Source organism: Nilaparvata lugens, chromosome 2, assembly GCF_014356525.2.
Source record: "Nilaparvata lugens isolate BPH chromosome 2, ASM1435652v1, whole genome shotgun sequence".
Taxonomy (NCBI): Eukaryota; Metazoa; Arthropoda; class Insecta; order Hemiptera; family Delphacidae; genus Nilaparvata; species Nilaparvata lugens.
In genome coordinates this window covers 9,220,856-9,246,232 of record NC_052505.1, presented here as the reverse complement: position 1 = coordinate 9,246,232, position 25,377 = coordinate 9,220,856, and the positions used below count along the sequence as shown (strand labels likewise).

At 34.1% G+C, this 25,377-nt stretch overlaps 2 protein-coding genes across 2 annotated transcripts in view; both read right to left on the bottom strand.

Annotated features, from left to right (window-relative positions):
• Positions 1 to 15,810, bottom strand: part of LOC111064081 (cyclin-G-associated kinase) — a 39,006-nt gene extending 23,196 nt beyond the window's left edge. Inside the window, exons 1-8 of the mRNA XM_039419982.1 lie at positions 15,535 to 15,810; positions 11,223 to 11,296; positions 9,743 to 9,857; positions 9,019 to 9,158; positions 7,015 to 7,140; positions 6,651 to 6,876; positions 5,495 to 5,668; positions 3,746 to 3,905 (exon numbers count right to left, since the gene is read on the bottom strand). Coding sequence (XP_039275916.1) covers positions 3,746 to 3,905; positions 5,495 to 5,668; positions 6,651 to 6,876; positions 7,015 to 7,140; positions 9,019 to 9,158; positions 9,743 to 9,857; positions 11,223 to 11,296; positions 15,535 to 15,667 — 1,148 coding nt within the window. The 5' untranslated portion in view covers positions 15,668 to 15,810. The remainder of the gene's footprint in view (positions 1 to 3,745; positions 3,906 to 5,494; positions 5,669 to 6,650; positions 6,877 to 7,014; positions 7,141 to 9,018; positions 9,159 to 9,742; positions 9,858 to 11,222; positions 11,297 to 15,534) is intronic.
• An 8,393-nt stretch (positions 15,811 to 24,203) lies between these two features.
• Positions 24,204 to 25,377, bottom strand: part of LOC111064080 — a 12,871-nt gene continuing 11,697 nt past the window's right edge. Inside the window, exon 4 of the mRNA XM_039420487.1 lies at positions 24,204 to 25,219. Coding sequence (XP_039276421.1) covers positions 25,177 to 25,219 — 43 coding nt within the window. The 3' untranslated portion in view covers positions 24,204 to 25,176. The remainder of the gene's footprint in view (positions 25,220 to 25,377) is intronic.

The window sequence follows — 25,377 nt, the reverse complement described above, 5'->3', positions numbered from 1 at the left end:
CCTAGGTTTACGAAACCTAACTAACCCAATCACCATAAGCCCATTCAGTGGACTACAGCCAAAGTGGGGCCATGTAGATTTCAAGTCAGAGAAAAACGCTAATACAAAGTTCAACTTCACGCATTTGGACGTTTTCGCACTTTCCGATTGTACTGATCGACATTTATCGTCACGACACCCAGAATGTCCTCTAATTGACTTATTCACACCAAAAGCTGATTTTCAGCCAATCGGAGGACATATTCACAAGCACGTAACTCTTAGCCAATTGGAATACATTCTCAGTGTCGTGAAGATAAATGCCGGGCGACAGTCGGTAAGTGTAAAAACGGTTATGCTATTCAGTAATGAACCTTCGAAACAATCCTAATTTATAACATTTCGTCAGTGGTCTTTTGCTACTCTATATGATTTATAATTTGTGTATCGAATGTTGTTTGGAGGTTCACGAATTCGATAGTTCAATTTTGACAGATAGACCTTCGATTAGATATGAACGATCAACTATCTATAGTGAGATTCACGTTGGTCTGGGAAAATGATAGGAAACCAGTTTTCTTTTACCACCGCCTTCTATTTGATTCAAGTCTTCCTTATATAACTAATCTAATACAATTTTGTTATGCTTGTTAATAATCAATGATTACACCCCAAACATTCATCAAAGAAATATATCTTTTCGCCACACTTGGATGTAATGAGCTGGTTTACGTGCGTCATATGGAGGCCGAAAGTGATTGTTTTCCGACCAGGCCGGTAAAACTTTACGGCCCTAGGGCTGTAAAATGACCTTGAATAACAGCTGATCGTGTCCGATCTCACAAAAATCATAGAGATAATCTCATAACGACTGTAATAATCTATATAATTATGTATCGTGAATTGCGGTATCATGTCTATTATATTTTATGAATTACTGTTTCATAATATAATTTAATATCTATTATTGTGTTTTTGATATCAAATAATAGAATACGATGATATCTCCATAGCCTTAACAATATAATGTTGGCTGCATTGTCCATTGTCAGAAAGGTAAGTATCGCAAGTCTTTAAAAGTGAAGAATCGAATTTGAAATCAATGTACAATAATTGTATCAATATTTAAAAGTGAGGTAGAGTAATAATTGTTTCTTTTTTATTATCGAATTCCACTTCTTAATGCAATACAATCAACAATAATAATAGGAAAATACAGCAGAGATCTAAAGTTTAAGGTAAGCCTACTGGTGAAACTCAGCCTTGACTGAAAAATTCCTAGTAATTTTTCCGTAATTCATTATTAAAACTTTTAGATAATTTTTCTTCAATATCAAACCATATAGAGAAAACATTAGGCCCACTCAAGATTGGATCTTCGAATGTTTTCTCTATGATTTAACTATTTTCAGAGCAATATTTTGTTGTGAAAATGCCGGCAAACCGGCTTCAAGTTTGCCGCTATAAGCTACACTATATTATAGTAGCCTACATATGTTACCTGACTTACAGGCCTCTTCGATCAAAAATATGCAATGGCCGAAAGCGTAAAGGCGTAATACATCAGAACTCAAAGCTCAGTGAATTACAAACATGATCTAGGTTCGAACCTCGGTCAGTGACATTTTCTTTGTCGATGAATTTCGACTTTTATTAGCTATTTTTTATATTAGTTACCGTAATTTAAATTTCAATCAATTTTTTAGATATATTTTGAGACAAAACTGTGAAATATGCAATTATATTAATTTTTTAATCACATTATTTCAAAATAGTAATGAAAATTCTATTCATCCATCTATCCATGAGATATTGCACCAGGCGCAAAGCGCGAGCTATAAAAATTCAAACAATTATTTGAAATATTAATAGTATAAAGATATTGTCACTATTGTAAATTATTAATTAGTAATATTGAAATTAATTGACAGTGAAAGTTGTCATAACCAAGATTCAAACTATCAAAATAGGCTGTTTGAATTTTATTTATTTTTCAATTTCTTATATATTGGGAAGTTTTTTTTTGGTGTGGCGAAAAATAGTGTTCGCACCATGGGCAAAAATGTATTTCCGGCTCTCAATCTTTTCTAGTCCTCGGCCTACGGCCTCGGACTTAAAAACCGATTTCGAGCCGGAAATATCTCATTTTCGGCCCTAGGTGCGAAATATACTATTTCATGATTCAATAATACATTTTTATAATATTAGTAGTCTACAAACAGCAGAGCACCGATTATCCGGACATCGGTTCTTTTCCGAACGTCCGCTAGGTGATAATAAAAAAAAAATGAAATCCTCTTAAAACCCAACCTAACTTATGAGTTTCAAGCGGCTGATAGGCCCGTTGCAATCAAGGTGCCGTACAATATTTTAATATATGAAATATTTGAGTTACTGTATCTTATTGAATTACACAACACGGTGTCTATTTTGACTATAATGTGTATGATGGATTCAAGTCATATTACAAACTACAAGCACTACCACTACTTTGTACTGTAGGGAAGAGTTCAAAGTTTGAATTACTTCTACATTGATAGCTAGGATGAAATCAAGTTAAAATCGATTATCCGGATTATTAGTTATCCAGAAACTGTCATTACTCTAGATAATCGGTGCTCTACTGCAGTTCATTATATTTATTCATAGTCTAAAACCGATTTGGCAACAGTGCGGATGGAGGTAAAAAAGGATAGAGCTATCTGATTTGTCCAATGACAGGGCAGTAAACCAATGATAATCATGTGCTAACTTAATAGAGTAAAACTCACTATAGACCGATCAACTATCTTTCTAGTACAACTTTAAGCGATTTCATATTTGACAACATATTATGACTGAGACAAATAAGATTTTGTCTAATGACAGACATGGACTTAACCCCTTTTAGTTCTATAATAACTGCTTATTTATCATGCTTACGATAATGTTATTTATTAACTCTATTTCTTTTTATTGTAATTATTATGTTTCATTTCATTTATTCATAGACAATAGATACAATGCAGGTAAAAACAACAGGCATTCGCCCAAAACTGCTTTAAACCTTAATTTGGAATACACAGTCTAGAGGTTATGTAAATGATAACTTGATTCACACACTATTTTGAGTCCAAAAAATGTATGTAGCTACTACAATAATTTTGAATTTATCAGATTAATTTCAAAATACAAATCCAAACAAAAATCTTCCTTCACAATCACAAAAAAAATATTAAAAAGTTCACTTAAATCCACAAATTATACTCATGTTCAAATTCTAAACATGATAATAATCTATGTTTCTTATAATTTATCATTATGATTGTAATTCTTTTATTTCATTTCTTGTATACTACTCTTGATTCACGACAAATGAGCTTATTTTATTTTATTTATACTTCAATTTAATTTAACGTTGAGAATAATTTTGTTTTCATCAGGCACCTGCTGAAAAACCGGGTTTAGCAGGACCCAACAATGCCAAAATGTTTTCCCAATAAAATTGATTTATTGATTGATTGAATCAATGTTAATGAGGAGCTGACTTTATAACATAAATCTCACTAGAGATATGACCAATCATATACAACTTTATAGCGATTTCATATTTGAGAACATTTTATTATGAATGAGAAATGTGTCCCTAATTGATGTATATAGATGGATTGCCTTTATTACACTGTAAAATATTACAAGTGTTGAGAGCGAAATTGAGGCAATAAGAGCCCCCTCTTCCACTTATCCCAACCCTCCTATCCTATGTAGAAATTGTGATAAGAAATACCTTTGCGGTGGTGGAGGATGAGGGGGCGGGGGCTGATGATTGTGATTGGTGAGAGGCTGCGCATGCGCATTGGCAGGCTGATGCTGCGGACTGGCTGATGTGACATTACCGACCGACTGAGGTGGCGTAGAAGAGCCGTTATTCACTGCTGATAGAGGCCCTGAAATATACCAACAAATCATTATCTATAATATAATAAAGGAAAGAACTGGCTTATAGCCTATACGTACGGGATAGAAAATTCAAGAATGACGAATCATCACGTCTGACTACTGTACTGATTAGCTTAAAATTTTGCATATGATTTACTGAGGATGGTTATAGGACTATTTTAAATTCTACAAGATTTCAGTAGGTCAAGTTTCTAATTAGACCCTTGCGGAGCACAGGTTAGCTGCAGCTAGTATGGAATAATAATAATATTTTTGTTACATTGAGTATACAATATTATAAAAAATATCTTTATATTATGTCTAATGAGAAAACAACTAAAACAGTTTTATCAAGAACCTCATAAACATACAATGTGACTATAGTGATGTCCACGTTATAATGGCAGTGAAGAAAGATAGGTGAACAGCGTTGCCGATTCTCTGCCTGCCACTGACTTCTATAGAAGATAGATGATACCGGTATATCTGATGTAATATAAATTGTTAATTTTTTATTAAAATATTTCAATGATTTAATAATACATTATTTTCATGATTGAGATTGAATATTTTGTTAATTATATTTCTATATTGTTAAAAAACGAGCAGGCAACATTTAGGAGCTAGAAAAGGATAACGTTATCTACATTTTCGAATGATAAACAAGGATAGCAATACCAATGTAAATCAAATACTGTCATTATAACATGGACCTCACTATAAAACAGTTTTATCAAGAACGTCATAAAAATACAATGTGACTACCTTTTGTCACCATCACGGCACAAATCAAGTTTATAAACGAGACGTTTATAAATTTATTCCCAAGTTAAACATTGATCAGTGTGTCTTTAGTCATTTTAGCAACAGCTGCGTTCAACGTTGAATTATAACCTCAACCAGTTTGAGCCAATAGTTGAATACTAATCAATACGTTGTAATGAATAAAATAATAGCTTTTAATTCCAATTTGTGATAGCTGGCGAGGTTTTTGCAATGGGTAATTTTATTTTTCTCCAGAAAAAATTGAACCATAATAATGGCAATCTGTTATAACATTAATAGTTCAATTAAATATTTTATTTTGTGTATTTTGGTGAATAAATTTGAATAAAAATCATGATCATAAAAGCTTTCGTAAAAAATCAGAACCCAGAAGCCTTGAACAAAAAGGAATCAGCTAACTATACAGAAATATATTATACAGCACGATACAGCACTACGTAGGACTTCGGGGCCTACATAGGCTTATCTTACAAAAAATTAAATTCAAGAGTCCCATATGTCTATTCATGGATAGCTAAATTTGAGGTGGTCTCATTTTACACAAAGAATAGTGAAGATAGAAGTGGAGCATTAGTTTGCAGTCAAAGAGCACCTTATAAACAACGGTTCCTATTTCACAGGATTTAATATTTTTTTAACACAAAACTGGATATTAACAAAAAATAAACTGACGTGAAGGAATAAAAAAGTAAATGGATGAAATGAAGGATACAGAACTATATCGAATAGCACTAGATAAATAATAATACAATTGAAAATAAACAGCATTACAGAATAGCATAAAATAAAAATGAAAAGAACAGAACTATACCAAATCTCAGTTGCGACAAACTGATATATGTACCAGGCTTTGTATTGATTTTCTTTCCCTCAATTCCGAGAGGCTCGCGAACATTGATTCCTCGAACTTCCGCAATCGCTGCAAGCCGTTCGAGCAAGTCAAACACTGTCAACCGTTTTTGTGGATCGACTTGTAGGCAACCTCCTACAATTCAGAATAAAACAGCAATATTAAAATATTGTACACCCTATGACATAATAGTTCTAATGGCCATTTACTAACTATTAATAATTTTCCAAGCATCAAACATATTGCACAAGGAAATGATCGAGAATGAAGCAGAGAATCTTTAGGTTTTAGACCCATTTTTTAGAGTACTATCAGGTCTGATGGACCTTAAAATATATAAAATGTATAGGTTCATGATCCATTAGATTTATCAAGAGTGTCCTAGAAACCGAGCCTGAGATAAGATAATACTAACCAGGAAAACGGGCATGAGTTTTAAAACGAGCTCAGTAGCATGATCATAGCATGCAATTTCGCTGAGATAATCGAGTTAAAAACATTAAGTTCAGATCTATTTAATTAGTATACTTTACATATTTATGATGTAGGTATTTACTTGATACAGTGAAAAAGTGTTTGTGCTCATAGAGCGGCGGTCAGGCGTTCTGACGTCCTGCGGTCTTGAGAAGATATAACCTAGATTTATGTTTTATATCCTAAGACCGCTCTAGCCAGTGACTGCTCTCTGTGTGCACATACTCTTAATGCTCTGTCTCGGATTTTATCAGCAAGGGAACAAATGAACATCATGAACGACATCCGAAAGACTTTCTCTTTCAAATTTAATACAGATACGTTAGAAAATGCATTCAAGAAAGTATAATTAAAACTAAATCATAAAATGCAATTTGAAAACAATGTAATGCTACGTAATTCATACCTAGACTTAATTAAAAAAAAATCAATGATATTCCAAGTTACTTGATACAATACAATAAATATATATTGGAGAAATGATTCATATTTATCATTTCATTTTTCGTATTATACATTTTTCTGGTAATGTAATGTATATTAACGCTATATTATGAATTTCTGTATCATGACTAAACATCTTATTTAAAAGTTACATGCAATCAGTAATTGAAATAGAAGGTTAGAATAATATTTATCTTACTTATTAAAGGGTGGAAGTCCGAATATCTTGAATCATTTGGAGGAAGAGTATAATTGGCATTCAAGATCCTTAGTTTTGCACTGTCTTCGAAAGGATGCTTCATATAACACAAAACATAAAGAAGACATCCAAGTGCCCATACATCACTAGGAGTACTAATAACATAATTATTCCATGTATCAACCATTTCTGGGGCTCTATACATTGGTGTTGTGCATCTATTCATCTGTGAACAGAGAAAATATTATGAACCTTTTTTCAATACTTGATAATGAAAATATGAATAATCAATACAATTTCAGACCTGTATTTCAATTTGAAATCACATTTTTATCAATATTCTTTCACTTTGAGTTTGACTGACCTCATCTTCTAGCATTGCGCGTTGTTGTGCAGACCAACTGTTGTCTGGCTGAAATATTTGTGTTGTTGCACTTCCAAAATCGCACAGTTTCAAATTGCCATCAGTGCCTAGAAGCAAGTTCTCTATCTGGAAACGCCAAAGTTCAGAAACAAATATTAATTAGTTTCCACTAGAAATCACATCATTTGTAGATAACAGTAGGATGTTGCATTTATGAAAGGCATAACAATGATCTAGACCCTATTTCAAATTGGAATTTAAGTAAATAAATTATTGTTTCATGAAATGAATATTGGAAAGATACATGTAAAGCATTGGAATAAAGTGAGAGGCGAAGTGGAAATGCTAAGAGTCACGAGCCCCTCGTAAATAAATGTCACCGCAATTAGTTATGATCAAATCACTTCAGTAAGGTTCTCAAGGTGGCATCAATCTTAAGTTTCAGGCTCATTAATTTCTCATCCATTTTCTCCCAACCAATTTGGATGATTTCTATTATTTTTGCTGGTGGTGATGCCCACAAAAGTTTCAGGCTTGTGCATGCGTTGGAGGCGGTTTGACTCAATGGTCGCGCTGATAAGCTATCGCTTAGATAAGTGTTAAGAATCATGCGCCTGCTAAAGCCGCTTGATTCATGAGTTGTAAATCGCTTCCCGGTGGTTTGGAACCCACCTAAAACTGTAGGTCCATTCATCTCTCATCTATTTATTTATTATTTTACAAAGGTGACTTTCTAGAAGTATTTTAAGCCTAGGTGATGATGATGGGATGATTGATAATACAATGAAGGTAGAGTTATGAATGAATAAAAATTATAGGTTATGCAAAAGTTTTCAAACTATAGGTTTTCTTAAAAATTATAGGTCACTTGAATTGATTTGAGTACACTTTTCAGTCCAGAAATAAACTAGAAATTTTGAATTTGATTTGATTAAAACCGAATATAATAGAATGATTACATTCAATAAACTCTCAGAACTTGAAAATATTGAGTTATTAAGATTATTCATCATCATCATCCGCCTCTTTACTCTAGCCTTCAGCTGGGGGCATCACTTTTTTTTTGCTGAGGGTAATGCCCCCACATAAGCACTAGGCTTGTGCGTGACTAATGAGGCGGATTATAATGAGAGATCTACCTACAGTTTTAGGTGGATTAAGAACTACCTAATTATGACGTATGTTGTCAATGTTATCATACTGGTCAATTGAATAAATTGCAGGTTCTAAGAAATTTTCAAGCAGATGCTAGGATTTTAGACAGCTGTATAACCTTATTTGTATAGCTAGAACCGATGTATCTAGAATATAGGTATTCTAGGTTCCTTGGCTAGAACCAATGACTAAAGTTTGTGTGGACCAAGTTGAGACTTGGCCCTCCATCCGAAGAAATTACAGGGTTGCCAAATCGTGTAAAATTGCAACTTTCTCAAATTTCCAATTTAACGTCAGTATTGGATGTATAATATCATTCCCGATATCCTAGTAGTGCTAAAAAAGTTTCAGGGTTGAAGGATTAAAAGGAAATTTAATTTTTATTATAAAATTGGAAACATCGCGAAGATTTGTTTTTCTTTTGAATATCACTTCTCCAAGAATCATGTAGCGTCGTAATGAGTAATAATTTTATATCAAATCAACGGGGAGACTGTCTCCATTCTATTGGTGTCTGGGTCATTTTTATCCGACCCATAGATATTTATTAATTAATAATTATATTCGCGATGTTTCCAATTTCATCATAAAAGTTAAATTTCCTTTTAATCCTTCAACCCTGAAACGTTTTTAGCACTACTAGAATATCGGGGATGATATTATACATCCAATTCTGACGTTGAATTGGAAATTTGAGAAAGTTGCAATTTTACACGATTTGGCAACCCTGTAATTTCTTAGGATGAAGGGCCAAGTCTCAACTTGTTTTACACAAACTATAGTAGCTAGTCACTGGATTCTAGTATTTATTCAATCGACCCAATAAAATACAACAAATGAAATGAATACCTTTAGATCTCTGTGCACAATCGGTGGACTCTGAGAATGCATATGTTGAACAGCTTGACATGTGTGCCAAAATATTTTGCACACAGTTTCTGGTGGCAGAGCAGAAGTCCTTGTATTTAGGACATCTACCAAGCTTCCACCTGCAAAAAAATAATGTCAAAATGCCTCACAGGATATGATTTGTAAATCAATTACCATAAACAAGACAAATACATATTGTATAGCATACAATGTTGTTCCTGATAAAAATCCTAATGGTTTGGAATGTTAATATTATTTATTTATTGGATAGTGCATACAATAGTCAGAAACGAAAAACAGGCTTTCCCCCCAAAACGTTTTCTATTTCTAAATGTTGTCTATTATCGACTTATTGGTAATTTTAAACAATATTTGATAAAGGAACATATTTGGGTTAATAATCATGTTGTTCCTTTACGTATTATGCATGAAAAGGTTTAGTATTATTATTGAAGTTTATCAGCTTATCTTGAGATGGGTTTGACATTATGTGAAACTGGACTCCTCTCACTCATGTTTGTTAACTTTGTAAAATTGCAGTAAAATAGATGTGCGAAAATCTATGTGTGTGTGTGTAGGGCTTTAAGCTAGTTATACACACATCGATTTTTGGATATAAGTTTTTTTGCCGTCCTTGACGGATGATAGTGATAAGAGAGAAAAATAATAATTTTAAATATCTTTACTCTATGGTTATACATACCAGTACACAATTCGGTAACCAACAAATATTCAGCCATGCCATGACCAGATTGATTCTTATCTACGAAAGCAGTCGAATTGTACTGAATGATGTTCGGGTGACCAGAAAGTTTTTTCTGAATGAATGCATTAAAGAAAAGCTTATTTCGACAAGTATCTGATGATAAAACTAACACACATCAATAATACGAAGGGAAAAAATAATAGTGCATAATAATATTGAATTTTCTATTCCATTCAAATCAATCTATGTTGTTGAAGTAGATTGTCAATAATTAGAATAGTAATATTTGTATGGATTTTATTGGTGAAGAGTCCCTGACAGAAGAAGTTCCACCTCACCTGACTTTATAATTTAAGCCGTCAATTAGCCATCTCGAATAAAGTTTCAAACTATTAGCTTTCCATCACTCTAAAGGCAAACAACATGCCTTCTTCATACTTTGTTGAGAGAAGCAGAATACGTTAGAGTACGGGTGGTCACTAACGACAGAACAAGTGTGTTGAACATGTGTGGACGGACATATCTTCGAACGAAAAAGATATTCACACGAAAGGTTTCGAACGAAAACCAGTTGTTTGAAGCAACTTCTGACATAAAAATAAACAACCAATAACAATGAATTTACTTGAAAATTATAAAGCATAATGAACAAAAAAAGACTTGACCTCACAAAGAGCAGGGAATGATGATAAAACAACAAAAAATCAAAGATAGTAATCAGATCTCAAAACATCTTCTTCACTGATGACACAACTTGCATGACGAGCATGTGTCACCTTAGGTTGACCACTAACGACAGGAACGAACGAAACAAAACTTTTTGAGGTTAGGTTTTCGAATCTTCGACTTTTTTTATATTTTTCTTTGTTGTTTTATATTTTTGTAATAGATGAATATTATATATATATATATATATATATATTATATATATATATATATATATATATATATATATATATATATAATATATATATATATATATATATATATATATATTCTGGATATAATATATTTTTGGATGACGAATGTCCAGAAGGACACGAAAAATTTGGATCTTTCTACACACGATGCTTATAATCGGAAGGAATGGCGCCTCAGGATTGGTAAAGCCGACCCCGCATAACGGGAAGTGGCGAGGATAAAGAGGAAGAAGAAGTTTTATATTTTTGTAGTATAATTTGTAATTCTCAGGAGCTTTAATTATTGGTTGTTTATTTTAAGGTGGAAGCTGCTGTCAGAAAAAGGTTTTTTGTTCAATGCCTTTCACTGATGACACAACACGCATGACGAGCATGTGTGTACACACATTTTCAACACACTTGTCCTGTCTTTAGTCGCCACCATAATAGTAACAAATTTTACCTCAGAGCTAACTTAAGATAATTAGATTAGGTTGATTAAAAATAGGTTCTAAATAGGTTACAAAAAGGTTCCCTCAGACCTAAATCGAATTTAGAACAATTTTTTGAAAGGATACGAGAACGTTGACTTCTTGAACAATCTTCTTACTGGTTTCCTCATCTGGAGCCATCAACCTCTGCAACACAAATAATATTCATTTTGAACCTGACAAATTTACTCATTAAATTCTTTATTCCATGTTGGTGAAAGTAGCTACAGTAGCTCAATAAATTTGATATACATTAATAGATAAGAACAAGAGAATTTTCCTTGAAATGATAATTCAAGGCTCACTATCAGACCATTCCGATTCTATTCCAAACTATCCTACTAGTGGTCCAACATTAAGTGTTGGATATGACGTTATTGGATGTTGGACGTCTAGTCCGACGAGTTGGATCAACTAGAGTTTTAACATGACGGTCCGACATCCGACTAGCCCAGCATTTTTTTCTATATTTTTGCACAGGTCAGTTGCCATTGTGCGTTGGAACAACGCGGAACTTGCCGTTGAGGCCTACTTTTCGAGTGGCTGGTCGATGTTGCAGCACAGCGCGCCCTTCGGATTCGGTTCAATTTAGTCCCGTTGGCCCATGTTCCAGACCATAAATTCAATTGTTTCGTGGATTACTTTGTTTAGAAAAATAAGTATGAAAACGAAGATCTCCACGGTCCATTAGATCACGTGAAAACATCAATACAGTGAGAGCTTCAATTTTCCTGTCTCAAAGACGTTTAGCACGCAAAAATGCGTCAGTGCTTGGACTTTCTGATTGTTCTGTGAGGAGGATTCTTCACAAAGACTATTTCCATCCATACAAAATGGATATAATTTACGAAATGTCTGTTTTAAAGGAATATTTCATAGAATGCCTTATCTCCATTTGTAGTGGCCGGTTAGATCTCCTGATTTGCCCCCGTGCAATTTTATACTGTATATTTTTTGGAATCCAGTGTCTATGTGAACCGTCCGGACACCCACCAAGGTTCGAAGAACAACATACAGGTAGAAATTTCCAAAATTACGCAAGAAATGCTTAAAAGGGTAATATCAAATACTAAAAATAGGTACTCTAAGTGACTGCACTATAGAAGCTAGATTCACTCAATCACTGCTCTGCTCTTTCACTGGACACTACTTGAACAAGCACTACACTAGTTCAAACGGTTTCCTCCTTTTGAGCCTCCGCACCAACCCTCCATTGTCTAGCAGCTGGATCGCCTCGACGTTGTCATGTTGGTGCAGTCGCCCCTCGTGCCTCTCCGCATGCCTCTGGATCTCGGTGGACACCAGATCGACGTGAAGGTCTCTATGAAGATCGCTGTTCCTGACATACCAAGGAGCATCCACAATGTTCCTTAGCACTTTGTTTTGAAAACGTTGAATGATATTGATGTTGCTTTCTTTGGTACACCCCCAAAGTTGTATACCATACGTCCATACTGGCTTTAATATCTGTTTGTACAGAAGTACTTTGTTTCGGATTGAAAGGACAGAGTTTCTTCCGATCAGCCAATACAGCTTCTTATATTTGATTCCAAGCTCTTCTCTCTTCTTCTTGACATGGGCCTTCCAGCGAAGCTTTGCGTCCAAGGTCATACCTAGATACTTGGCATCATTAGCATATGGTACAACTTGGTTGTTGATAGTTATTGGTATGGGCAGGTCCTTCTTATTGGTAAAATTGATGTGAATCGACTTTGTTTCATTCAATTTCATTCTCCACTTTCTAGTCCAATCTTGAATTTTGTTGATGGATCTCTGTAGTTTCTCTGTTGCAATATGTATATTACTGTCTACTGATAATATGGCTGTGTCGTCTGCAAATGTTGCTGTAGTATTCTCATCAAGGCTGGGAATATCGCTGGTATAGAGTAGGTAAAGAACTGGTCCCAGAACACTGCCTTGAGGAACTCCTGCTTTAATTTCCTTCAAATCAGAATATGAACTTTCATGCCTGACCCTAAAGTATCTGTCAGTGAGATAGGATTGTAATATATCTGTATATTGCTTTGGTAGCACTTTTTTGAGCTTGAAAATGAGACCTTCATGCCATACTTTATCAAAAGCTTGCCCTATATCAAGGAAAGCTGCTGAGCAAATTTTTTTTCTCTTCTAAGCACTTCTCTATTACATTTATAATCCGATGCACTTGATCTATTGTTGAGTGTTTTACTCTGAAGCCAAATTGGTGATTTGGAATTATGTGCTGTCTCTCAATTATTGGTTTTAGCCTACTAAGTAAAATCCTTTCAAACAACTTGGATAGGACCGGTAACAATGATATTGGCCTATATGATGATACTTCATGTGGCTCTTTACCTGGCTTCAGTAGCATTATAACCTCTGCTACTTTCCATATTCCTGGTACGAATTTTAGTCTGAAAGAAGCATTCAAAATGTTTGTTAATTTCACTATTGCTTTCCTTGGTAGGTGTTTGAGGACTGAGCCGGTTATCATGTCAAATCCAGGGGTTTTTTTTGTTATTCAGATTTCTTATTTCTCTTTTCACTTCTTCTACTGTGACACGCATTATTTCTTGATTCGGCTGTAAGATATTCTCATCCGTTTCTAAAGTTTCGTCTTCACCTGAGTTGATTGGCTGGAAAACGTTTACAAGATGATCCGCAAATGTCTGTGCCTTTTCATCACTACTCCTCGCCCATTGTCTGTCCTGCTTTCTGAGAGGAGGAGATTGTTGAATGGTTCGTTTTATTTTTTTAGCTGCCTTCCAGAGTGAGTAGTCCGTGCTGAATTCTGCTGTCAAGTTCTCAAGTAACTATTAATTGATTCTTCCTTGATACATTGAATCTCTCTCCTTAGTTCTTGAGTTAAATTGTTCAAAACTCTTTTGTCTTGGGGGAACGTGATTGCTGCCATCTCCTTCTAGCTCTTCGTTTTTCAACAATCAATTCTCTGATTTCCGCAGGGTAATTATTTCCAGTGGTTCTTCTTCTGATTTGTGGGGTATTACACCATGCTGCCTGTTGGATATCAGTCACAAACTTCTCCAACTCCCGATCAATATGTTCTTCGTTCCTTAATGGTGAGTTCAATTCTATTCTTTCCTCCAGCATCTGTTGGAAGCCATCCCAATCAGTGCGGCTATTTGCTAACGCTGGACAAGTATTTTCCTTCCGTAGAATTGAATCACTCAGAGTCATAATGATGGGTGAGTGGTCGGAATTAAGGTCGAAACTATCCTCTAAATGCAAATAATCAACTGATATATTTTTTGTCAGGAAGAAATCTATGAGATCTGGGATTTTCCTCGTATCGATGGGCCAGTAGGTTGGTTTACCAGTTGAAAGAGCTTCGCACCTCATATCTTTCATTGCTTCGAAGAGCTGTCTTCCCTTGTGAGTTGTTAAGCGCGATCCCCAATGCACGTGCTTTGCATTGAAATCACCACCAAGAATGAATTTTTCTCCTAACATATCAAGCAATGTCGAATACTCCTCTCTTCTAATGGAATATCTGGGAGAACAGTAAATAACATTTTAAATTGAGAACTAATGCTCCAACTATACTAGCATAATAGAAATGCGGAAATTTTTATCCAGTTTACATTATACATAGCCGCCCATACAGCAGTCGCCCAGCGATATCAGAGTTTGGCCCCAATTTTCATAAACTCAAAAATATTATAATTATAAAGTAAAAAATTTAATTAATCTTGAAGTTTTCTTCTAATTTTTCTTGCATCATTCTTTTCTATATAGTTGTTTTCATACATTTTACACTGACTGGCAACAGTTTTCATTTCATTTGCTGGTTGGATTGTAGCTTCTAGTCAAAAATGCTCAACATCTACTGCAATCAACAAAACTCAAAGAGGGTTTACATTGGTAAGGTACATTAGACTCAAGTTTGTAAAATTGATTTCAATTTGTAAAATACATTAATAATTCAACCCATGTAAAATTGATTTATGATAACGCCCCTTAAGAGAATATTGTGTACCGTAAGATTGTAAACATGCTTAAAGTTATTTATAATCTGACAGAGATTGTAAAAAATTTGCATATCAACATAATATGTTTTACCTAATAAAATTATACCTTTATCAAATTACATGGTGGAGCTCGATAATCATAACATTGTAATAAGTTACTATCAAGTTTTTATCAAAGATATGGGGTTATGCTGTCTGATAAAACCATGACTGCTTTTTTTCACACGATCTTCATTCTATTATAGTCATTTTGAATATGAAAATATTTTCTAAACAAAAGCAATATAGGCCTATCTGAAAGGTGTAAAATATCTTATTTAATAATATAATTGACCCAACCTGGCAATAGAATAATAATAAACTTTACAACACTCAAAATGTAGGTGAGCTATAATGGAGTGTGGAAGAAAGAATAAATTATATTAGAATACCTTCAGCAATCACTTTCTTCACCCGAAGTTTGACATTTCCTACTTCAACTGTTTGTCCAACAAAATCATTTTCTTGTCCAGTGGTTGAGTTGCTGCTGAAATAACCAAACGCTGACTTGAATAAATCAGACATGTTGGAAGTTTAGGCTAATACTCCTTTACAGTTATATCAAAAGGAGTAAATAAGTGATCATCTTATGAGAACTACGTTCTGCATACCCTAGCTGCAAAATTTTAAATGCTTGAAAATAATTTGACTCATAAAATTTACAATCACAACACTTCAAAATTGAATAAGAAACGCTGTGTTCCTGTGTTGTGTGATCCACAGTCCACTCATCCACCTTCTTCAATCTTCACTTTTTGCAACTTTTGTTCGTGTTTGGGTGCTGTCTGCTCCACAGAGTGAAAGAGAGTTTCTACGATTAGATTTTCTCAGTTCAAAAACAAGTTCAGCCATTAAAGGGATCGCTGATTCTCGCCCATAGAGGTAGGAAGTGATGGAGGAGCAATACAGTACGGGAAATGTGTGGTAGTGTGGTTCAAGATTTGACAGGCCTGATCAATTAACTGATCAATCAGTACTACCAAATCTAAATTTATTTTACAGGTAGCTCTAAGGCAGTGCATAACTTAACCACAGTAGGCAGAGAAGATTTTCTGTTTGTCTCTCGGTTTGGACCAAATACTAAAGACTCTGATGTTAAGGAATTTATGAAAAAAAAAAATACCAGCAGATTATGTCGTTGAAAGGTTGTCATCTAAATTCCCAGATGAGTACTCATCATTTAAAATAGGAGTCCCATCCCAGATACTGAGCAAGACTTTTGGCCTAGCAATGTTTTTGTTTCTAAATTTTTTAATAGAATACAAAAACAGACTAGAATGAAAACTTTTGATTCAAGTGATTTAAACTCAAATGGTCAGAGTCCGAGAGATTAACCATGACTCTCTGACAAATGTATCACTGGTTAAAAACTAAAGACAATCTTTGTAAATGTTCAGTGTCTTAGAACAAAAATTAACTTGGTCTCACTTTTTGTTCATAACATGTGTCCTGACATACTGTGCATTAGTGAACATCATCTAAAAATTCAAGAACAGGAATACTTCAATGTAATAGAAAATTTAAAATTTGCTACTGGATTTTTTCGCATAACTCACAGGAATGGAGGAACTGCAATATACCTGAGGGAGAATTTAAGTTTTGATCGTCTGGATCTTAGTACCTTCAGTGCTGAGCTAGATATTGAACTTGCAGGAGTAAAGATTGATGAGTATTCTGTTATTATCGTCTCAGTCTACCGCTCTCCAAATGGCAATATTGAACATTTTTCCAATGCTATGGACAAATTTCTTTCAAGTTTAAGTAATTTGCACTTGCCTATTGTACTTGGTGGTGATTTGAATATCCAGTTAAATGTTAATGACAGTATCTATCACACATTTAGGTGTATTCTCCAAAGTCATGGAATGTACATTACAAATTATGCGCCCACCCGAGGAAATAATTGCTTGGATACTGTTGCTACTTCTCTTGACACTTGGAGCTATAATGTAGTTGTTCAGGACCCTTTGATTGCCGATCATGATACAGTGGTGATAGATGTTTGGCGGAGCGTGATGAGTGACACCCCCCATACCTTGCCATGGCACAATCTTTATAAAAAATCAGTGAGAAAAATCGATCCTGATAAGTTTCCACTATTGAAGATGGCATTAGCTGATGTGAACTGGACAATGATACTTCCTTGGCTGTATGGAAACCCTGAAGAGTTATTTGATACATTTTTCAAAAAATTCACAGAAGTATTAAGAACATTTTCCCTTCAAGACCACAGAAGCTACAAAGTTGCCAGACTCATAATAAACATAATAAAAGGAAAAATAAGTGATGGTACACACCTAGACTTCAATTGCTCAAGAATATTGTTCTGTCACTAAACTATCAGAGCAGGGCTAGCCTCAATGATGAGGATAAAAAGAAATATAATGAGCAATATCTCAGGGCAAAACAAATGTATAGACAAGAAGTAGATCTAGCTAAACGGGAGGCCAACATAAGTGCAATTAACCAAGCCTCTAATAAGTGTAAGGCAGCTTGGAACCTGGTCAGGTCCATCACTGGGTCTGCTTGTCAGAGGGTGAGGCCTAAAGTCACTGCCAGCCCCGATGAGTTCAATCATTATCTCATTCAGCAGGTCGAGAGGATAGTGGAGTCGATTCCAGGGAGAAGTGAAGCAGATGAAGACTTCCATGTGACAGGAAATCACAACACAGTCTTTGATAGGTGGGACCCGGTAACAGCAGAGGACAATATCATTCTGATGGTAAAGAGTTTCAAAGGTAAAAGTACCCAGGATATATATGGTGTGTCAGTTGACCTATTGAAAGCTATTATTGAGGAGATTGCTCACCCCCTCAGCATTGTCTTGAACTTTTGCCCAGAGGCAGGCTATTTCCCTTCTGCTCTGAAGCTTGCTAGAACTGTACCTGTCTTCAAGAAGGGAGATCCATCAGACATGTGCAGCTACAGGCCCATCTCAATTATTCCAGCTCTGGCAAAGATTTTTGAGGTGTGCATGAAGAAGCAGCTGGTTCTCTACTTTGAAAGAAGAGACCTATTTACAAACGCCCAGCATGGATTCAGGCAGGGAAAGTCAACGGTCACTGCATTATCACAGCTAGTTGCTGAGATCCTCAACTCTTTTGAGGCGGGTGACTCAGTGTCTCTTGCTCTGGCGGACTTGAGCAAGGCTTTTGAGTGTGTTTCACACGATATTCTCCTCAAGAAACTGGCTGCTTATGGAGTACGCGGTCCAGTCCTTGTCACCTCAGAGCCTACCTTTCTGATAGGAGGCAGGTTCTTACCCTTGATGGAGCGAACTCAGGTCCACTACGGGTTCGTCACGGAGTGCCACAAGGTTCAGTGATTGGTCCTGTTCTGTTCCTGGTAATGATAAATGACCTTGGATTTATGGGCAACATCCTCATGTTTGCTGACGATGCCACTATTTTTGCAAGGGGTAGAGCACCAGATTTGTCCAAGAGGTTGGCAGCAGATATTTTTGAGCAGGCGAAGCAATGGTTCACCAGCAACGAGCTGATGCTTAATGAAAGCAAAACCCAGGAGACAACATGCACTCTTGTTCGGGAGCAGCTTGACGATCTCACAGAAGTGAAGCTACTGGGTTTTACACTGGACGCTAAACTTGGCTGGAGTAGCCACATTGATAACATCAGTTCGAAACTAGCCAGAGTGATGTACCTACTGAGATATCTGAAGCCATTAATCTCCAGGAAGCATCTGGTGGAGGTGTATTTTGCTATGTTTCTTAGCCATATCAACTATGGACTTCAGTTATGGGGGCACGCTCCATGCTGTAAAGATGTACTGCTCCAGCAGATGAAGGCTCTAAGGATCCTAGATTCGGCGGGATACTTGGACCACTGCCGGCCCATCTTTATCAAGCTGAGAATACTCACGGTATACAATCAATATATCTGGCTCTCCCTGTTGCACGCAAGGGATAATTTCCACTTGCTCACAAGAAGAGAAGACAGACACTCCTACAACACCAGAGGAAAAGCGAAAATAGACATCCCTTTCTGCAGGCTGAGTAAGAAGAAGGATTGTTTCCCAATACTAGCCCTGAGGATTTACAACGCCTTATCTGACAGTGTGAAGAACTTGGACGACAGGAGCTTCAGAACAAAAATAAAAAACTGGTTGATAGAGTCTCCATTCTATTCAGTGGAGGAATACTTTGAGGCAACTAGAAACATCAGCTAACGTCGAGTGATAATTAATGTAACTTAATGTATACAGGCAAGGCCATCTTGAAAAGTTTAAATATTACTATTCTTAAATGTTTTTTATATGTTTGACTAAGTTTATAAACGTAAATAAGTGGTTATTACGGACATAGTTTTATGTCAACTCTACGACAAGGACCAAGTCAGGTCCACTTCTGACACAGTCAATCCAGTTATCTGGTCATGACTAAGGAGAGAAGTATGAAGTAAGTGTAAGTATGAAGGCCACGCCATCTTGGAGTACGCATGACATTGAGGGGGAATGTTTCAGATATGCAATATTTCAATATGTCTAGTAAGTTTCAAAGGTAAAAAAAAAGAAAGAAAAGGTGGGGGAGGACAGGTTTTGGCTTTATATTCATAAGTGCGATAAGTGTGAGTATTCTACTTTTCGTTGTTGTTATTCTAATATATTATTATAACAGATATCAAGAAATATTAGTCTATTATCATTTAAAAGTCGAATCCAAGTCATTACCTTCCATTATCTTTAAAACCGGATTGAACCGAACCTTTTAGGATATTTAAAAATTGAAACACACAGTCTGAGGCACTTCTGATGGTGAGTAGTTTTGGAAGGCGTGAATTTTGCATTTTCTTATGAATTTTAGTAAATCCTTGCTATGGCCACATGTTCAAAATATGGTTGCTCAAATCGACAAGAATATGTGGTAGGTAATTAAACTTCAGATTTTATGTTTGTGTATTTTCATTCTTATTGTGTTAAATCAAAGTTGCTTCCATCAAATTACTCTTACAAAATTCAACTAATTTATTAGATTTGCTGCTTGTAGCAACTCATTCTAAACTGTGTGATCCTTGGATAAAAAATTCACATGTCCAATATGAAATTGTATATATAAATATTATTTACTAGCTGGCCCGGCGAACTTCATACTTCTAAAAAGTCAATGTATCTCATGATGTCATACTTGACTTTATTTGGTGAATCATGAAATTTATCTGACAATCAATATTTTCATTTACATCTAAATACGCGGACTTCCTATGTGCTTAGTCATGCAGCATTTATTATTCCGAAAACACATTCTTCTCAATCTAGTCTATTGGTAGACAATCAATCTATCAGTAAAGTATTGAATAAGAAAAAAAAATATATATATAGGTACCGGTAAGATCAGTGTTTCAAAGATGAATTTAATGCGTTCATAGTTGTTGATTGCCAATGGATAGTCCAGGGAATATGCAATATACGATGAATCACACAGAATTCCTTATTCTTTCCATCTTCCATTTTAGGATGACCATCAGCTAAGCTAAATTAGAGAAAAATTGTAAAATTATTCTGTCATTCTTCAGTAATTAATGATGCAATATGAACAACTCTCTTTCATGAGTTGAATCATTTTTTCCAACATTTTCCAGTTTTTAAATGATAGGGGGGGGGGACTAATAATTCTGTATACCTTCTATATACGGTAGGTCTTCTATATACAACTGATGGTACCAATCAACTACACTTCAACTCCAAACTACCGTATCAAGCATGGGTTACCTGTTTATTACAGCTGGTAACTTAACATGATAAATCATATATCAATATCGGGGCACCGCGCTTTGTTCCTTATTTAGGTATTTATTTATTGATAAACGGAACACAATTCTTCAAAACGATTGGGGAAGGACTAACAGGCACAGCCCAAAATTGTTTCTTCCCCGAATTTTGATTTACACACAATAAATAGTTTGAAAAGTAGGTTATGTTCCATACACTTCAATTCAGGTCCAATTTTCAGTCCAAATATTTGAAAATAGGAAAGTTCTAATTTAGATACCGTAGTTTACAAATCAAATTGAATAACACTCACTAATCACTTGAAACTGTAAAATAATGATTAACTTTGAATATTATGATATACTCTAATTTAGAATGATATACCATGTCATGTCAACAAATTAGATTATTTTTATCAAGTCTATAAAAATTTCTACATAATATTTCTCGTTAGATACGGTAAGCTGATTGATTACACAGCTGATCTCCCACACAGGCACATGCATCTTCTGTTATTGACAGACAACAAAATTATCATATGTTTTTCCAAGGATGAATACGTATTATCCTTTTCATGTCCTTCAGCGAGTTTTCCCAAGGATGAGACCTAGTGCAATCGAATTTTTATATCATAAACCTACTATGTTCCAAATTTATTGAAAATCGTTAGAGCCGTTTTCGAGAACCGTTGGACATACATAACCAATAAACTTCTGCTAAGATATCATCGGCAACCATAAAGAAATAAGGTCAGAATTTAACTTGAAAGCGTTAGGTGGAAGATGGAAGTTCGTTTATATGGTTTAAAATGAATTTAGAATGGCATAGATTAAATGTAAACTATATTAGTTGCTACACAACTTCAATTGTGGTTCTGTACAGAGTACAGTATAGTGCTTCACTGATACTGACTACTGCAGTATTTCTCTCAAACTCCAGCATGAGGATGGTGTAGAAAACGACTAGAATGTTATTCAGCCTACCTTACTGAATCCTCATTTCGGTTCATTGAAAAGTACTCTCAATATTGTCAACAAACTACTTGAATAGTTATTCAAAATAACAATTTGATCAACCAATTCAAATATTGAAGGGCTACACAATGTGGCCAAAAAAGACTTCTCATATGATTCATTGATGATGTTTATGAAAGTTATGATTCGTTAGCATCTCAAATAACCAACATATTTTGAAGAGTATAAATATTTTATTTCGTATTCCAAACCTCATTATTATAAAATAAAAATATAAATCTGAGCACCCTTTTATATTATTTCGTCACGACATGTTTCGGCTACTAATGCCATTTTCAAGTGATTTGAAAATAAATAAAAATACTGATGGAAGATTCTTATTTTTGATGGAGAATAAATAACTTGTTTTCGGCATTAGTAGCCGAAACATGTCGTGACAAAATAATCTAAAAGGGTACACAGATTAATATTTTTATTTATATAGAAAGTAGGTAGCCCTAAAGAAAAAAGACAATAAAATACTCATTATTATTTCACAGTACCTACTTCTTTGGTCTAGGTCTACTTGATTTTCAATTTTTTGAATGAAATCGCTTTTTTTCGAATCCAGAAGTACCTAATACATTTGACTGCATATTATTTAATTTCATTAGATTTTAAAATAATCTTCATTGTTGATGATTGAATAAACTTTCACTTGATTCGTAGTGGACCTAGCAGTGAAAGAAACTCGTTGAGAATAAAGAATCTCTTCAGTCATAGATTTGAATTTTGAATCACGACAAGGAATTCAGTATGGAAGGGAAAAAATACACACATTTTATTTTCAGGGCACTTATATAATTTTTATTCCTGTCCCCACCTATTAGTACAAACATACAATCAAAGACGAATGTCTCTCATCCATTTATCTTCATCAACTGTACACAATTGTCTTAAAAATTAATACAATGATGAATCATTTCATTGAAGCAGTTCTTGTTAAAATGTAATAAATATGTCAAAAAATAACACTACACTTTATTTACGTGTTAGCAATTACAATAATTAGCGTTCAGTTAATATCGAGTGATCGAGAGACTTGATGCTAAATCACCAACTCTTAATAAAGTTATCTAAGTTATGTAAAAAAAGTGGCAGGACATGAATTTCTCCGATTAGCTTCTATTGGCCAACATTAAAATTCTCTGCTATAGATTCGACCGTTTAAGAGCGGAAAGCAAGATGTCAGTTACAAAATGTGAATACATTCGACATGAAAAACACTATTCATATTCAATTTATATTCTAGTATTCTAGCTAAAACAAAATAACATATACAGGTAAATAGGTTTTTACAATATTTTCAATACGGTAGTAAAAATAAAACAAATTTGAATTCAATTCTGAAGAACATGTGTAACATGTCTAACATTAATAACAAATTTTCAACTTTATATCCTTATCAATTTTATTGAATAATTATAATTTCACCAATGAGAAACTTTTACCATTGAATTCTAAATAGTTACATATATACCTGAATATAGCCTATTTTAAAAGAAGAAATCGATACATGTTAATAATGAGAGCTGGGCGATTAAATTTAAATATTTATGTATCATACCCATTCAATTACCATCCTGCTTTCTAAAGCAGTGATGGCAATATACTTGATCCAAAATGAATAATTGAGAAGTAAGTATATCATATAAGCTTATTTATATTAATTAGCTTTTGCATCACTATCATTATAAATATTTTTTCCTATCTAATTCAACTCCAATCTGAATAGCAATGCAAGAGTTAATTTCCCAGCATCACCTACAATTAATTTATTTCAATGCAATAATGTTATTTGAATGTGATATTCTACAGTGAGACTTTATAAAACAGTTAGCTTATAAATACTTGATCATCAATCAAGTGAATGCATTTTATGAAAACGAGTAAGTTACATAAGTTCTATTACTTAATGAGATAAAACTGATTCTGATCTAAGTAAAGTTTCTCACCACCAACAGCTACTTTCAGTCAATCATTTCTAAGCCGATTATACAGTTCAACATCATTAACTTTCGTTTTATAATCTATATAAACATAGTTTCATAGTAATTGTATATATATACTTGAATGTGTTAGATATTATAATAATTTGATAAGATACAGTTGGTATAATTCAAACACATCAGAAATGTAAGATGAACTAGAATGATTGTTAGTGATCAAAATTGAATTGGCTAAGAATTTATTTTTCATTGGCATACAATGACTTGCAAGCATGAAAAGTTCAAGCATCCAATCCTCTTCCATCTAATCAATAATATTGTCCCAGTTAATTCATTTTCAGTGCAAATATTATTCACAATCTTATAATATTGTTGCTACCTACATGTTTTTTTTTTGTTAGATTTACTCTCTTTTATCAAAATATATTTCTCGTTCAGGCCCAAAAATATAAACAACTTGCTCGCATATCATCACTTCGAAAAAACCCCAAATTTTCTATTTGAAAAGTACCAATCACAATCCAATTGATGAAGGTCTGAACACCAAAATTACTGAAATGAAAGTGAAGTTCATAACTATGGCATCAAGAGAGAAATATTGAATTGGTGTTTCAGAAGAGTGGTTCCATCTGATTCAAGGAACCTTCCTTGTTAGGAGGCTCATTTCATTCAAATACATACAACAGCATAATTATTTTCAGATATCCAAACAAGATACAATCTTCAAATATCGTATATTTGATTATAAGTTCCAATATAGTAGCCTAATCAGGATAACTCATTTCGAAAGAAATAGGCTATATAGATTTAATATATTGTATATTTATACTTCAATAAGACTTATATCAGTCGCCTTCTTCTCATCACTGATCTTCGTATTATATATTTAATACATAGATAATATAATACATGATAAGTTAGATGGGTTTAGTTTTCAAAAGCATGAGTGAGGGTGAACTCTAACACTATAATATTGTTTTTATAAATGAAACATTCACATTTTTATCATAAAACTAATATTGACTAGAAAGCTGAAGAATATACTCTTATCATTATTTTTATAGTTTAAGAAATATTCCCATTTCAATCAATCACTATAAAGACATTATTTTCAACACATCATATTACAATCAATTTGTAGCTAAAATAAACCAAGCAAATCCAAAACGTGAATAATATTATTATTCGAATAACAACAGATTACTTGGAATATTAACATGATAAAGATGATCCATATGATGTGTACATTTCAAACCAGCTCATAAATGAAAAGGAATCAAAGATCAGCAGTACCAAAGTCCAATAATTTTCATCAAGCAAGAGGTACGTTGTACTGAAAATTCGCCTTTTATTTTGATGAACTGGTTGTGTTAGCTCCTGTGGCACCAGATCTGTAAAAAATATTCAAAGCTTTGTGAAATTGAAGTTTGTAAACTCAAATCAAAATCAAAACAAAATCAACAGGTGTATAAATACTCTTATTGTCACATGATAAATTATAATGATGCACTTTAGTCATTAAATGAACTGAGAATTAGGCAAGACTAAG